The 16,886-nt window shown below is 46.7% G+C and overlaps 1 protein-coding gene and 1 long non-coding RNA gene across 8 annotated transcripts in view; one reads left to right on the top strand and one right to left on the bottom strand.

Moving 5' to 3' along the window:
• ABCC11 (ATP binding cassette subfamily C member 11) overlaps nucleotides 1–16,886 on the bottom strand; it is a 64,195-nt gene that overhangs the window by 19,549 nt on the left and 27,760 nt on the right. For 6 of the 7 annotated variants that reach the window (XM_078062542.1, XM_078062543.1, XM_078062545.1 and 3 more), the window contains 9 exons: nucleotides 15,563–15,634; nucleotides 13,085–13,209; nucleotides 11,307–11,379; nucleotides 9,453–9,656; nucleotides 8,062–8,199; nucleotides 7,886–7,982; nucleotides 6,254–6,343; nucleotides 5,273–5,376; nucleotides 1,812–2,009 (listed from right to left, as the gene is read on the bottom strand). In XM_078062542.1, the coding sequence (XP_077918668.1) occupies nucleotides 1,812–2,009; nucleotides 5,273–5,376; nucleotides 6,254–6,343; nucleotides 7,886–7,982; nucleotides 8,062–8,199; nucleotides 9,453–9,656; nucleotides 11,307–11,379; nucleotides 13,085–13,209; nucleotides 15,563–15,634 (1,101 nt within the window). The remainder of the gene's footprint in view (nucleotides 1–1,811; nucleotides 2,010–5,272; nucleotides 5,377–6,253; nucleotides 6,344–7,885; nucleotides 7,983–8,061; nucleotides 8,200–9,452; nucleotides 9,657–11,306; nucleotides 11,380–13,084; nucleotides 13,210–15,562; nucleotides 15,635–16,886) is intronic. The other variant, XM_078062547.1, reaches the window with a different exon arrangement.
• Nucleotides 6,217–8,308, top strand: LOC144380209 (uncharacterized). Its single transcript, XR_013444129.1, has 3 exons — nucleotides 6,217–6,536; nucleotides 7,241–7,340; nucleotides 8,153–8,308. It is a non-coding gene; the product is annotated as an uncharacterized LOC144380209 (long non-coding RNA).

Genomic DNA, 16,886 nt, shown 5'->3' with positions numbered 1-16,886 from the left:
GGTGCCCCATAAGTGTCAAAATAATCTGTTTTTGCAGTTTGTTATGTTTGTAGTTGAGCCAATTATCTCAAAGGTTTGTCCTTCACTGTGATTATTTAAAACTACAAAGGCAAATTTAAAATCAATCAAGACATAAAAGGACTACAAAAAGGAACATATTTTAAATACAAAGCATATTTTCTAATGAAAAAAAACTTGAAAAAAAATAAAATAGGAATTATCACTTTGAGGCCTGAGCACTGGATATTTCCAGAATCTTGGAGTGCAGAGTCAGAACCTTAGAGGCCATAGTAAAGTTAGTAAAGAGTGTCTGGCCTCAGGTAGAATATTCCTCTCCTGCCTTCTGGTTCCACCAAGCCAGCTGCTTTATCTGAGGTGTGGGGAAATGCCTCCACCTCATCCTCCCCACATTGAAATGTCAACATAATTTGCATTCAGTCTATAAGGAATGATGGATGTCCTCCTCACCTCCCGAGAACACCCATGAAAATCCCTGCTCTAACCCTCTGAGCACCTACTCTCCAGGACTCCAGTTCCCCAGGAAAGCTCTGCTTCTCTTCACCTCCTAATTTAAGCTGGCTAAAGTGCTTCAACTCACCTTTAGATCATAGCAGAGAGGTCCCTTCCTCCAGGAAGTCTTCTTGGACTCCCATCCTTCCCTCCACCACTCACATGCTGGGGTTAGGTGCCTATTAAGTTCTTAGGATCCCAGGGGCCCCCACCCAGTGAGTAATTTTGCACACTATGTTAAACAGCCTGTTTTCTCATTGGTCTTCCTGAATAGACTATTAGGCCATAATGGCCCGAACCATACCTGCATTGTTCATTCACCACTGTAAGCCCAATGCCCACCCCAGAACCTGCACATAGTAACATTTGGTGAGGGGGAGTGCAATGACATTTCCAGGAGGCAATGTGATACTACAGAAAGTTTGGTATTTTAACCATAACACATTCTCACCATAACACACAAGGATTTCAATCTTCTCATATGTAAAATAAGGATGATAGCACCACTTCAAAAGGAACCTGGGACAATTCTACAACTCTATGTGTGACAACGCTCAGCCAACAGAGGCCAGCATTGGTATGACCATTGACCCTCCAGCAAGGGACACTAAACTTTTAGAATCATACTGTCAGCAGCAGGAGAGCTTCCATGCACCCAGCTCATTCCGTAGCCTGCTCCCACCCACGTAGTAGCCCAGTGTGTACTTTCAACTAGATGACATTCTGGAAAAGGCAAAACTATGGAGACAATGAGAAAGATCAGTGGTTGTCAGGATTTTGGAGGGGGGCGGTGTATAGGTAGAGTACAGAGGATTTTTATGGCAGTGAAACTATTCTGTATTCTGTATAAAGTGCTGTATAAAGTGCTAAAGAGGGGATGTATAGGTAGAGCACAGAGGATTTTTATGGCAGTGAAACGATTCTGTACACTTTATGGCAGATACATGTCAGTATATATTTGTCCAAACCCATAGAATGTACAACGCAAAGAGTGAGCCTTAATGTAAACCATGGATTTTAGATAATGATGATGATGATGATGATGATGATAATAAATGCATTGATAATGACTCATCAATTGTAATAAACATCCTGCACTAATGCAAGATATTAATAACAGGAGAAATTGGGAGATTGGTGAGGGACATATGAGAACTCTGTATTTTCCACTCAATTTTTCTTAAATTGAAAACTACTCAAAAAAATAAAGTCTAGTAATTAAAAAGAAAGAAAAAAAGAAAAAGAAAACTGGGCGAGGTCAGGCATCAGCCTGCGGCCACAGCCGACGCCCAGGCCCACACCTTGTTGAAGAGCTCATTGTGCAATGCTGAGGATGCTTCCCTCGTGATCTTGGTGAAAGCCACCGAGGAGCAGACACCCATGCAGATTAGTATCAGGACACCGAGGCCATACACCAGTTGGTAATACAACAGCTGAGGGTTGTCCAGTATGTCGCCTGGATCTACAGTAGTTCCATTGCTCTCTTGGCTGCTATTGGTCTTCAAGAAAGAACAGAGAGGATGGTTTGATAAGAAATATAGTTGGTCTTGTTCCCAGTTCCTGGCACAGAGCTCCTAAAATCCCTGTAATTTCCTAAGTGATAGGGGTACTAGGAGCATCTTTTGTTCTAATATTTGGCCTTTGACTCTGGCTCCTGACATAAGAGTTTCTAAGACCCTTGGAGTCTCTGGAGCAATTAGAGTGTCTTTTTGTAGCTAGAGGGATGGCTGGTGGGGGAAAGGGGGCTAGACGGCTTCAGGATGGAGAACTGGTCACCAGAAGGACCAAACCATGAGTAGGAGATTGGAACTTTCAATCCCACCCCCCATCCTCTGGGGAGAGGAGCTGGAGGTTGAATTAATAATTGATCATGCCTGTGGGATGAACCCACCATAAAGATCCCCAAAGCATGGGGTTCAGAAAGCTTCTGGGTTGATGAACATGTCAGGAGGGTTGTGCACCCCAACTCCACAGAGACAGAAGCTCCTGCACCCAGAGGCCTTCTAGATCTCACCCTATGTACTGCTTCATCTGGCCGTTCATCTATATCCTTTATTATATCCCTTCTAATAAACTGGTGAAAGTATTCCCTGAGTTCTGTGAGCCATTCTAGCAAATGATCAGATCCAAAAAGGGGGTCATGGGAACCCCCAACTGATAGCTGGTCTGCCAGAAGTATAGGAGGTCCAGACTTGTGATTGGCCTCTGAAGCACAGACAGTCTTATGGGACCGAACCCTTAACCTGGGGAGTCTCTACTAACTCCAGGTAGTGTCAGAACTGAAGGGAATTATAGGACACACAGATGGTGTTGGGAGTTAGAGAATTGGTTAATTTGGGGAAAAACCTGCACATTTGTTATCAGAAGCATTGTGTAGGAATAGAGGAAAACAGTGAGTTTTCCTTCTTTGGGGAGTCAGATCACATGAATTCATGGAGAAATTCAATGGGGAGAGAAAAATCCTTCCCGGGGCCACATTTAGACTCAGTAGCTGGTATGGGATGAAACTATACATGGAAACCCTCCTGCTTGGTGCTTTTGCTTTTCCCTTCCTCTTCCTCTTCACTGCCTTCCCCTGGATTAGGCCCTCATTGTCTGTCTGTTGTGGACCACTATAGCAGCAGGCAAACTAGTCTGTCTCCCGACTCCAGCTCTTCCCTCCATGCACCACCCACTCTACTCTGATTGTTCTAAACTCAGCTCCCTGAGTGACTTCTCTTCATCCCTCTCTCAATGCATCTTTGTCCCAAGGCAGCCTGATTTCTAATGAGGCCTATTTTCTTCTGCCAGGGTAGAAAATGGCTTGATAAATTCACTCTATGGTGTTAGAAATTTGTGCGAGATTGTCACATAGCATCATCCCTGGTGCTTCTACATTCTTCACTGTGATGCAAGGAAGAGCTTGGGAACTCGGTTCCCCAGACTCCCGCCAGCATGGTCTCAGGTTAGATTCTGCCAAAGAGAAGCAATCATAGGAAATCTCAAAGCTGAAAGAGAAGAAGCCATCACACGCTGGTGGAAATTGTGGACATGTGGGTGGGATGTGGAGTTTGGCCAGTGGCTTGCAGGTGCTCTTCTGAGAATCAGCCACTTTAGTGCTGCCCGCTGCTGAGGTCACTGGAGCCCTTCCAATGATTGTGTGGTCTCTAATTCCTATATTAAATCTGTGGAAGCTCTAAATACTTCAAGTGGCTTCTGTTTTCCTGAGCAAACCCTGCCTGACACATGACTCAAAAGTTAACCAAGTAGACATCTAGGCAAACATGGCTTGGAATCAGAGCACCAAGTTCAAGTCCCGGCGGGGGACTTCACATCCCAAGGCAGGTTCTTTTTCCTCTCTAAGCACAGTTTCTTCTGTAAAATGGAGACAATGCCTACATCGAAACGTGGTTGGGAAGATTAATGAATTAACCAGGCACATAATGGCTGAGAACTGCAGGTTTCTCAACACAGAACAACTCCATCCAAACCCCTGCACTAAAAAATTTAATCAAACTTCAGCATGGCTTGTAGTGGCTCAAGGCATGCCCCTGCCCCCCATCAAAACGCCTGCCTAAGGAAGCTCAACCATCACCAGGAAAAGTTACCATTTGTTGTAGCCAACACCTGATGGCATGCCCCAAACCTCCCTTTCTCAGAGCACTTACTAAAAAGCACTCATAACTATGAATATATAACTCCTACAACTCAAAGCATCTCTCCCAAGGATCTGGGAACCATGCCTTTGAAATGTCTCCCAATCTCTGTGGAAGATTAGAGTCCTAACTTTAATAACTGCCAGCGAGCGGACACAGCTGACCTCAACACATTCACACCCTCCAACCCTTGGTAAATTTTACTTCTCTAAATTTACTGAACCCCCATATTCATTCTCCCTTTAAAATGTCGAAATCACCTGTGCACAAATGGGAATGGCTCTCAGCTCTTTCCCCTGACGACAGTAGTGACTGAGTAAAATGTGTTTTCCCTGCTTTCACTAATATCAGCTGTGCTTATATTTTTTTTTAATTTTTTTATTGTTATGTTAATCCCCATACATTACATCATTAGTTTTAGATATAGTGTTCCATGATTCATTGTTTGTGCATAACACCCAGTGCTCCATGCAGAACGTGCCCTCCTCAATACCCATCACCAGGCTAACCCATCCTCCCAACCCCCTCCCCTCTAGAACCCTCAGTTTGTTTTTCAGAGTCCATTGTCTCTCATGGTTCTTCTCCCCCTCCGATTTCCCCCCCTTCATTCTTCCCCTCCTGCTACATTCTTCTTCTTCTTTTTTTCTTCCTTAACATATATTGCATTATTTGTTTCAGAGGTACAGATCTGAGATTCAACACAGCTGTGCTTATATTTGATGTGGCCTCCCCGCCTCCAACAAAGGGTGCAGATGCACATTTTAAATAAAGCAAAGTGAGAAGGCAAACAGCTACCAAAGGCAAAATCACTAAGGTGGAATGTAAGGTATTCTTGAGGACCCGTCTGGGGGCAGAAACCTCTTGGTTTTGTTCCGATGAGACTGCACTGGTGACCACTCATTCTGTGAACACAGGAGGCCAGAGCTAGGAGGGAGCCCCCCTATGTTCTGGCTCTCAGAGGTCCTCTCCAGAACTCTTCCATTTGTGGACTTAGCAACAGCAGGCTCTGGGCTTGTCATAGGGTGCCACAACCCATACTCTGACCCTCATGGGGCCCAAGGATTAGGAAGCTGCCCTACTCCATATCAGCCCACAGAAACACACCCCACTCCCACCATGACACTTACCCCTGAGCCCTGCTCTAACCAATGGCTCAGCCACCAGAAGTTGAAGGTCGTGAGGAAGATGATCACCATCATGAGAAAGAAAACAATAGCAGAGACCATGTAACCTGGGGAGGGAGAGAAGGAGTAACACACAGGTGCCACAAGAAGGTGAAGGGCAATGGCTGATAAAGCTGCTCAGCCATCCCAAGCCCTTGGATCATCCTGACCCGCATCTACTTTGGATGCCTTGGAGGACTGGAAAGGGCTTGGTTCCAAGGTTAGAAAGCCCAGGGGTCAAATCCTGACTCTACTACTTACAGGTTTTATTAGCCTGGGCAAAGTACCAAATGTCAGTGACATTCCACTTCTTTACCTATGAACCAACCAAACCACAGTCCACACTCCCAACCACCTCCTCATCAAACTCACACAGCAAGCCCATATCCCTGCCTTAAACCCAAGGCCGGGTGCCAGATAACTAGGGACCACTCCTATAGCCCAGAGGCCCCCCCCTCAAGACTTATTCAAACTATATAATCCTAAATTTACTCAGCATACCTACCCTGCCTTACCTACTCCTTCCCACAAAAAAAACAATAAAGGCTTCCAGCCATGTTTTCCCTTCCCTCTGCCTTCTGACCAACCCAGTGCTTCCCCATGTGGCCCTGCATGGCAAGCCATGTCTCTTGTTTCTAGGGATCTGTGAACATAAACTTCTCCCTTTGTGACATTTCCATGTCTGCATGTCTTACCATATCTGATTAAAATAAATCCCAGGTACATTTTAACACAACATGAAACCTAACTTCCAGCATGGACTATGGTGGTAGAGTTACTATAGTTGATGGTGGCTGAGATTGGAATTGTGCAAGTCAAGCCCATGATTGGCATGACTACCCTGTGCCTCCCTGCTTTGCATGACTGCACACATTCCAGTCTGACCCAGTTTCAGGGGCAGGGCCAGTCAGAGAGAGAGCCCCGGGCAAAACTGACAGACCATACCTCCACTTGCCCGGATGTAGTGGTGGTAGACACTCCATCCCAGGGACCCTTCTTCCATCTTCTCCTTCTTTGTGAGCTGATTTTCCAGCACTGGGTGAGAGTAAGAGAAGAAAGAAATGATATGACTTTCAATTGCTTGCGTGTCTATCAAGGTCAAGAAGAGCTTTTACAAAGCGTTCTGCCCCTGGCTTCCATGTTTTACCAGCTTCCTCACCTTCCAGCTTCAGTGCCCTACCCAAGCCCAACTCTAACCAGCATGCTTCCATGGAAGACTCTGCTGAAGGTAAGTCTTGACCTGGGCTCCAGAGCCCAGAAAGAGGTTTCGTCTCCAGCCATTCAATAACCCTGGGTGGGTGGGTGGGTGGGGGTGTTCCAAGAACTTGTTGGGGTGGGAGAGGCAGCAGGAGAGAATGAAGAAAGCAATGATCTGGGACCAGAAAACTGGGTTCCAGAATGGTCATTACAATACTGTGCAATCTCAGGCAAATCACTTAACCTCTCTGTTTCCTCATCTGACAACTGACAGGTCTGTATAGATGGTTGCTAAGATGTTTTGCAGCAATATGCTTCTGAGAAGTCCTCGGAAAACAGCTGTAGCACTAGCTCAGGCAGACTCTTGTCCTAGAGCAGGGCAGGGAGAGCAGTACCTGAAAGTACCAGTAGATGCTGCTAATGATGAGAGCAACAACAGGAAGCAGCACTGTGGGGTTGTCTGTTGTCTCTGCCTGAGGCTCTCCCTTCTTCTAATAACACCCTAATTTCTCCTGGGGAAGAGGGCTCTCTTCCTGGAATTTGAATCTTGAAGGAACTCACATTAGGATGGGAAATATTTGGAGTAGGTTTTCTTAAAAAAATGCTGCACCTATTCGGGCTACTTACACCCTAAAATTACTGAGGCCCAGTTCCTCAACTTTTCCTTTTATTCTGTGATCTACACTTTTTCCTTCCAATTATTTTTCTGCTCACATCATTTTCCGACTTTCACAGCTTAAAACGCTCTTGGTGACAGGAGGCTCCACTATGTCGGGCGTTATCCTGAGGCCTCCCTACACCCGACTGCATCTTATCTCCACGACAACACTGCAAAGTAAGGCACCATTACCTTCACTTTTGCAAATGAGGGTTCAGAGTGGTTATGTTGCTTGGCCAAGGTCACAGAACTTTGTAAGCAGAGAGCTAGAATTCAAATCCAGAACTGTCTTTCTGCCCTGCTGCCCTGTCTTAGAGAAGAGCAAGGCCCTGAGCTTCTGGATATCCAAGACAGGGCCCAATTCATTTCTGATTTCTAATACCTTTGTTTTCAACAAACATGTAATGCATCAATGTCTAAATGCCTTACAGTTAAATTTATGCTGCTCCGGGCCAGCACTACTCACATCCTGCCTCTGCCTCTACACACCCTCAGCTCTGCCTCCCACAGCATTCACCTCTAGGATCCTCAGGCCTCCTGACCAGCACAGTCCGCACCCCACAGCCCTCAACTACATGGATCTATAACCTGTGTGTGTGATGTCTAGGATCCTAGACAGTGAGGGACATGGCCCCGTCTGGGGTCCAGGAGGAGATGCCAGCACCTCTGGAGGAGCCAGGCAGGTTGGCAGATGTGCTCTCCCTTCTCCCCAGCACCATTACCAGCATTTTCATGGAGAGGCTCTTCCTGGCTGGTGGTCTGGGCCTGCCCTTGCACCTGAGGGTCTTCTGCTGGCCTTGCTGTGTCCTGCGGTTTGTCCTGGGGAGAAAGCACATGCCATGAATGCAGGGGGTGCTCCTCCCTGTGGGTAGTAAGGGTGCGGTGGGGTGGAAATTACCTGTGTGGTTCCTCCTCCATGCATCTTCTGGATGAGTTCGGCGTATCGCCCCTTTTTCTGTATTAATTCATTGTGAATTCCTTTTTCACAGATTTTCCCATCTTCTAAGAAAATGATCTGGTCACAAAATGCTAAATACTGAAGAGTCAGAAGAAATAAGGCCTTCAGTAAGCATACAAAAAGATATTCAACTTCACCATTCAAAAGGAAAATGTAAATTTAAATCATAATAAAATGTTATTTTGTATACCCACATTGGCAAAAATCTTAAAACACTGCCTAAGTCCAAGCACTGGTGATGACTGGAGGTATAGGGAACTCTCGTAAAAGGTAGGTGTTGTTATAGATTAGTGCAAATACTTGGGAAAACAACTTGATAATATCTAGTAAAATTAAATATTTAAGAATTATGAACCAACAACTGGACCCCTAAACCTCTACTCCACCAAACTCGCAAATGTGCAAAAAGACACATATAAAAAGATGTACGCCGAAGCATTTTTTTTTTTTTTTTTTGTAAAAGTAAAAAATGGAAAACAACCTCGATGTCCATCCTAGGGGAATAAATTCTGGTATATTCAGATATTGGAATGCTATATCAGTGAGAATTAAATCAAGTTGCGTGTATCAACATGGAAGGTCTCAAAAATATAATGCCAAGCAAAACAAGCAAATTACTGAAGGACATAGAAAGTAAACTGTCAATTATATAAAGCTTTAAAATATGCAGAAGGACACTTTATCATGTCTAGAGATTTATACACGTGTTGTAAGGGTATGGAGACCTGCACGAGAAAGACCAATAGCAAAGTGAGGGGACAGAATGCAATCTGAGAGGCGATCTGTGTTCATGTCATGTGGGTGATAGACACATGGGTTTTCAGTAGATTATTTTATAAACTGTCTTTATGTCTGAAATACTTTGTACCCTTCCCAAAATAGGCCAAAATGGAAGGAGAGGGATAAATAATAAATACATTTTGAGGCCAAAACCAAGTATGGAAATACCTAGGGTAAAGGCATTACAAGAGGCAGCCCCACCCCCACATGGTCACTGCACTTCATCAAAGAACATGACACTTGGGAAATTCTTCTCTGAAAGATCTGTTTTCTTTTTCCATAACTTTAAAAGCAGGAGCCAACCCATAAAATCTTGAAGGAGACCTTCAAATCTGGTTTCAATTTTTACCAGCCACAGAAATCTTTTACCAGCCTGTCCTCTCCACGTGAAAAGCAGAAGAGATCCAGGTTTTTTACAATGCTCCTCAAATGTTGAGGTCTAGTCTGAGATGAAGGGGTAGCCACGGTGAGGTTGTTATGGAATCAATGGCAGAAACGTGAGGATCTACGTTAGCCATCAGTCGTGGCCAGAGCCCTGGAAGGGTGGTCACCTGCAGCTGGTGGGTCACCAGAATGACCGTCTTCCCCCTGAGCGTCTTCTTAATGCACTCCTCAAAGATGTGCTTCCCCACGTGGGTGTCCACAGCGGACAGGGGGTCGTCTAGCAGATAGAGCTCGCGGTCAGAGTAGACGGCACGGGCCAGGCTGATCCTCTGCTTCTGCCCCCCAGAGAGGTTGAGGCCCCGCTCGCCGATCTGCAAACAGACAGCCAAAGGCACTGTGTCTAGAGGATGAGCCCAATGAGGTGTGCTCAAACCAGCCAGGTGGCCAGATGTGACAGACTGAACCTCACCCTCAGTGCACACCTCGTGATTGGGCACCCCTGGTATTTAAAATTTTTTTTTCAAAATTTGCTTAGTAGGGAATGAAAAACTGATTTTCAGTTAATTAAAATCTTATAACTCACAATTAGATGCAATGTTTCTAAACCCTTCAACATCTCAGTTGACATTTTAAAACTTTAGCAATTTAGTTAATAAAACAAATCATTCCTAAGAAAGAGCACCTCCTTACATCTTATTTGGGTTTTAAATCTCTGTTGACAGCAACCATCCACTTGCGGGACCATCAGCCCTCGTTGTTGAAGACAGCACTGAGCACAGCCAACTCCATAGGACAGGGCTACAATGGCCGGAAGGGGCTCTATTGTTGCTGTCATGGGAAGGACCACCTTACACAACGCCTTACGTCAGGAGATACTAAGAGTCAGTAACAAGCAACCAGAATTACTGAACAGCATGTGCAGACTATGCCAGGCACCTGGTGGCTGGCCTATCCCTCAGTCAGCCCTGAGGACAAGGGCGCCAGGGGCTAAGTCCCCGTCCCTGCTCTACCATGAACTCTTGCAGTCTCTGTAGAAAAGCAGCAGAGTCTAAAGAGCAGCAGGTGACCTCTAGTCACTACCCTGCCTCTGGTTCAGCACCGTGTGCCCTTGGACAGGCTGCTTTGCCCGGGGCCAAGGCTTAGTTTCGCATTCAGTCCTCACTCAGCAGATGCTTACTTAAGTGCCTACTGTGCTCACGTGATAAGCTAACACCCACTCCAGCTGAACATGTTCACCCCACTTTGTATGTATCAACTCATCTAAACCTCAAGCTTGATGAGGTCCATATTCACTGATGCCATTCTACAGACCAGACCTTCTTCCTTCTACTGAAGAGATAACACTGAACAAGACAACTGAGCACTCTGCCGTCAAAGGTTTACAGACCCACCTTTAAAAGAAGGATAATAAGAGCACCGACCTCCTAGAATTACCTGAGGCTCACCTAAGACAATGCATTCAAGTTGCTACAGTAGTCTTTTGCATCTGGCAAGTGCTCAGCAGACTGAGATAACAGATAATACAACAATATTGCTTTTATCTCAGACAGGTCTTATGTAGATTAAAGGTGTCTACAGGTGTGAAGGATGGCGAACTGTCAAGAAAGTGTGACTGGCGTTGCCCCTGGGAAGCCATGGTGGCTGTTCCCACTGGCAAAGGAAGAGCTGGCCAGAGGGGGCAGGGCAGGAGGTGGGAGAGGGGAGGAAACGGGGAGGGATGGGAGGTTTCTCATTTTCACTGGGTCTCCACTGCTCTTGCTCCAAAAGGAGGAGTTCGAGGTCAGCTCCCCATCCTTGTGGGGTAAGGTAGGCTCTTTGCCAACTCTCACTGTAAGATGAACCCCAGTTTCCTCCCTAGGGGGAGAAGGCTTTGAGGCAGCAGCTGCAGGGCCATTGGCTGCTTTGGGGAAACAGCCGGAGTCCCCCCCTCTACCTACCCAGGGAGGCAGCCTGAGGACCCCAGAAAACCATTACAAAGGCACCATCACAACAGAGATGGGGGATGCTCGCCTCCCACTCACCTCGGTCATGTCTCCGAAGGGCAGAATTTCCAGGTCACGGTTCAGGGAGCAGCAATGGAGCACCTGGAGATACCTGCGAAGGACAGATTGCTAAAGGAACAAGTGGCCCAGCCACAGGCCCTCCAACCTTCCCAAGCTGGGAAGAGATAGGTCTTGCATTCCATGCTAAGAAATTTGGACTTGATTCTGAGTTTAACAATAAAGCATGGGAGGCTTTTTGCATTTCCTTCTTCCCTTCATTTCTTTCCATCTAATACACGCACTTAGTAAATATTTGAACAGACAACAACAAAAAGAGACAGTGAAAAGCAAGTCTCTCTTGTCTTTGACTCTGAGTTGCTTTCCACAGAAGCAGCCACTATTACAGTTTCCTACATATTCATTCAGAAATAACGTGGTTGTATATGTCTGTGTGCAGCATATATAGGTTTGTATTGTTTTAACGGCGCCATAACATTTTGTTATATGACTGCACCATAAACTATTTAACCAGTGCCTCTGTGATGGACATTGGGGTTGTTTCTAGTCTTTTGCTACTATGAACAATGTGTAGTGTGAACACTCTTATAGATGGGCCTTTGTGCCCATGGGTGACACTATCTACGCATTCATTACCTAGCAGTGCTGAGTCTAACAATTGGGGCATTTTTATTTTTGACCAAATACTTCCAAACTGCCCAGTGAGTTCTATCAGTCTGAAAGCAGAGCAATGACGGTGAGAGCTATGTTTTGGGATGACTACCCTGGAGGCGGGACCCAAGTGCAGGGGCAGAGTGGGAGAAAACTGGAGACAGGGAGCCAAAGGCAGGGGCAGTGGGAATGGTTCAAGCAAGAGATCACAGGCAAGAACTGGCAGTGGAGACGGAGAAGAAGAGAGAAAGACAAGACCTATTTAGGGGATAGAGTTGTCCAAGGTGGGTGATCAATTAGACGTGAAGTATCAGAGGAGGAGGCATCAGGCTCCTTGGGATACCCAGTTCAGTGATGCCGTTAAACTGAGTTGGGCAACTTGGGAAGAGAAGCAGGCAAGATGGGGGTTGGGCGAGCAGGGTGCCCCTGAGCTGGTGTTGGACCTGATGTTTTGGAGCCCGCAGGACAGCCAGCTGGAGATCTCACACCCCTACATGCCCCTCAGTGTTGCTATGGGTGCAGATTGCAACATCAAGCAAACAGTGATAGGAGGCCAGGGTCCACCAGACTTGGAAGCACAACTGTAGCATTCAGAGAAGCTTTTGTGGATCCTCCATTGAACAGACTTCCAAGTGCGTGTCTCAAGCAGGTTAGCCCCGGACCCTGGGAGGGAGAGGCCACGAAGGGCAAGGATGGTGGTGGGTGGCCCACCAGACCATGAATCCAAACTGTTTTCTTCTACATCACATGACCTCATCACCCTTTCAACTTAGAGGTGGGGAATTAATTAACACAAACAAAGTTTTAAAGTAATGTTTTTAGAGGGGGAGGGTTATTTTGACTCATAGAGTATAACAGCTACACATGAAGTTTCTGATAACAACTGGGTTCGAATCGTGATTCTAGCATATCCTCCAAGCTCTGTGACTTTAGGCAAATTATTTAACCTCTTGGGGCCCCAGATGACTCATCTAGAAAATGGATATGATAATAATCTCTCTTTGACAGTGAGGAGAACATACGTTGACGCATATAAGTGAGCTCACAGCAAGGGTTAGCAGCTGTCCAATTACTATTAGCTGCAGGGCATCCCTCCCCCAACCAGCCCCATGCACCTGTGTCCCTCCTGGACCCTCCCAGAAACTTACCGGGCCTTGTCATACTGGTCTCCCATGAGGATGTTCTCCCTGACGCTACCCCCGATGATCCAGGCCTGCTGGGGGACATAAGCCAGGCTTCCGTGCACCCCCACCGAGCCCTCCATCAAGTGCATCTGCAGCAGAGTGAGTCCAGCCTCAGGACCAGGCAGAACAGGGGAGGACCCTGCCTGGCTCAGCAGCTGCAGGGCCCAGGGCCCCACCGCCCTCCAGGTTCCTGGGGGCTCTCTTATGTAAATGGCACTTTTAACATGGTCCTGCCAGGCCCACCAGTGAGTCTGAGGGGAGGTCCTGGGAACATGGGGCAGCCGCCAGAGCTAAGCCAGGCCAGTTCCTGCTGTGACTTGAATCCAAGGTCTGCACTGAAGAAACCCCATATTTTTTTTTCTCTTATTTCCCCAGCCCCATTCTCTAGCAAGTGGTGCGTCCATGCTCTTCACAGCGAGACAGGAAGTTCCAGGTCATCTCTGACTACCCCTGAATATCAACAGAATTATTACCATTGTTGTTAGGTGTGATAATGTCATTGTGCACAGATGGGAAAATGTTCTTATTTGGGGGACATCATGATGAAGTAATAAGTGGGAAAGTCTCATAATCTCTGTAATTTAAAATAGTTCTACAAAGGCACCTGGGTGGCTCACATGGTTAAGTGTCTGCCTTCAGCTTAGGTCATGATCCTGGGGACCTGGGATCAAGCTGGGAGCCTTCTTCTCCCTCTCCCTCTGTGGGCTCTCTCTCTCTCTCTCTCTCTCTCTCTCTCAAATAAATGAAATCTTTTTAAAAATTGTTCTACGAAATGTGTTTCTACATAGATGTGGCAAAAATGCAGATGCTATCAACTGTTGAATCTAGAGGTGGGTATAAGGGTCTTTAGTGTCTTCCCACTTTTCTGTTTGATAAATTTAAAAACACAGTTTAAAAAAAAAGGCCATAACCCCCATCCCTACCACCCCAGCATTAGACCTCATCATCCTGTGCCCCTTCCTCTTTATGATTCTATGTTCCTATTCCTGATTTGGAGGCAGGCTTTAATTAACAAGAACAAAACTTTAAAATGACATCTTTTTGTTTTTCCTTTATTAGATGGACAGTGACTGGTTTATTTCAAGAGGAAACTGAGAAATTACTAGCCACACGGAAAGGTGGCCTTGGATTGAGGCTACCAGGAAATGTTGCTATGGGGAAAAGCAAAGCTCTGACACCATGTGGACCTGGGTTTCAACCCTGGTTCCCCCCTCGCCTGCCGTGTGACCTTGGGCAAGTCACCTCTCTGAACCTCATCTGCTCATCTATAAACTGGCCATAATGTCTGTGCCTTCCTCATGTGGTTGTTTTCAGGTTGAAGGAAAAAAAATAGGAAGCTCTTAGCACCGGGCCTGGCGTGTAAGTACTATTCAAATTATATTTACTATTTTTTTTAAAGTTGAATCTTATCTTTCCCATTGCCAAGAAGTTGCAGCAAGGCCATCACATGTGGAGCATGAAGAAGTGAGCTATCGGGAGAGAGTTCTATGGACAATACGACTACATTCCAAAGAGATGATAAGTTCGGCTATAATATTTGGGAGAAGGAGCTGAGAGAGGAGCTGGATAAAGGAAGAACCTTCTTGTTCTCCCAACAACGTGGGAGGGAGGGATGATGGGCAGAGAAAGGAGGGGGCAGAGAGAGAAGCCCAGGACTGGGAAAGGCTGGGGCTGAGCTGGGAAGTGCTGGTGAGAACCCCCTTGGGGAGGTGCCCATAAATGCACACCAGGAGTTGTGGCTGTTGTAAGGTGTTGTTCAGTGAGAGATGTGCAATATGACCTCAATTGTTTGGGGGGAACAGGTTGGGGCTTTTTGGAAACTGGAGAAAGGGTGGGCTGAGCCACATGTCTGCCTGGCTACAGACCAAGCAGACCTCAAGAATATCCACCGACAGTGGAATTGGACAGTTCAGATCTCAAGGGCAGGGGCACCTGGCAGACATGTAAATTCTACAGCTGGAGTGCAAGTAAGACTGCCCCATCCCACTCGGGAGGGCCTCCTCTCCCCCATCCCTCCTTCCTCCCTCCTCCCTTCTCCCTCCACATCGCACTCCTGATGCTGTCTCATAAGGGACACATGTCCCATTCTGAGTTGGGCTTCATGAAATGATTTTTATCATCACATTAAAAGTTGAGACACACTGTATCATCACCCTGAGAGCTGGTTGATTACAAACAGGGTGGGGAGAGCACAGAGAACAGGTGAGGGCAGACCTCCAGGGGATCTAAGAGGTCTCACTCCTGGCTGGAGGATGAGAAGGAGGTATATTTATAACACACCTCCCCCTCGGTGCATGCCCAACTGCTCTCAATTTATAAAAAGTGTATTGGCTCAGATCCCATTGAGCAAGAAAGCAATGGTGTGGCTGACTGGGGGAACTCAAGCTTGGAAGTCCCTGGACCGCCCGTGGTTGCGCATGCATGCGGTCACAAGTCACTTACCTCCCCCAGGATGGCGGACAGCAGGCTGCTCTTGCCGCTTCCGGTGTTGCCACAGACCCCCACCATGGTCCCCTGCAAAGCCAAGGTTGGACAGAGTGGCACTGGGACAGCACAAACCCTCCTACTCACCCAGGGTGGGTCTGTTGTTTGAACACAAAAGGACAAACAGAAAACAACCACACCCACCCCAAGGCCCCACAGACTAGCAAAGTTCAATGCCACAACCTCAAAGGAAGGAAGTTACATGGAGGTGGTAGAGAGGAGGTCATGGATAGGTGGTCCTGTCAGGCAAGAAACCCGAATTCCAGATCTGCACCTATTCTACTCTATGATCCTGGGCAAGTCACTTAGCCTCTCCATGCCTCAGTTTCTTCATGTGTAAAATGGGGACAGTGAAGCCAGCCTCACAGAATTCATGCATACATTCACTCATTTATTCATTCACCCTTCCCTCAAATAGTGTTTGAGTTTCTCCCATCGTACCAAGTACTGAAGAAAAGAACTCTCATGCTACATTTTAGTGAGGAGACATAAACCATGAAATAAATAAATAATATCAGATGATGATAAATGATTTAAGTAAAACGAATTGGCTACCATGAACCGAAGCAATTTTAGATGGGTTGGCCAGCAAAGCCTTCTTAAAGCAGTTGTCATTGCAGCTGAGACCTGAATGATAAGAAGGAGCCAGACACAGGAAGATCTGGTCGTTCCAGGCTGTGGGAGCAACTGGGTTGGCTGCCAAAGTGCTGCAGGAGGGCTAGTGCAGCTGGTGTGGAGGGAAGGAGTGGGAGAAGAGGTGAAAGCTGCGGGCAGGATGCTTGGGGGATACCTGGGCTGTATCTTAAGTGCAGTGGGAGGTCCCTGAAGGGGTTTAAGCAAGAGGGTGACTTGAATTGGTTTATGGTTTAGAAAGAGCCCTCTGTCTGCCGCATGGTAATGGATAGTAAGAAGGCAAAAGTGGAAACAGAGGGACTGATGAGGAGGCTCCTAGAGGAGCTGGAACAGCACAGTGGTGGCTAGGGCTAGGGCAGTGGTTTGGGGGGGTGGTTGGTGAGAGGCGGCTGGATTCAGGAGAGAGCTGACAGGTGTCACCAATGGACTGCGTTGGTGGGAGGGGAGGAATGCAATCAAGTTTGACTTGAAAGTGCAGAGGTGAAATTTGGACAAGAAGGGAAGCTTGCCCTTGCAAACGTTAGTCAGAGAAGAAGACAGATGAGGTGAGTTCACAGAACAACCAAATTGGCACATACTAGCAACTTAATAAATGTTAGTCTCCTTCCCCTTCTCTCCCAGCATATAGCATACTAGTCTGGGTCTTGTT

Source organism: Halichoerus grypus, chromosome 15 (genome assembly GCF_964656455.1).
Source record: "Halichoerus grypus chromosome 15, mHalGry1.hap1.1, whole genome shotgun sequence".
NCBI lineage: Eukaryota > Metazoa > Chordata > Mammalia > Carnivora > Phocidae > Halichoerus > Halichoerus grypus.
This window is presented reverse-complemented; position numbering and strand designations above follow the sequence as displayed.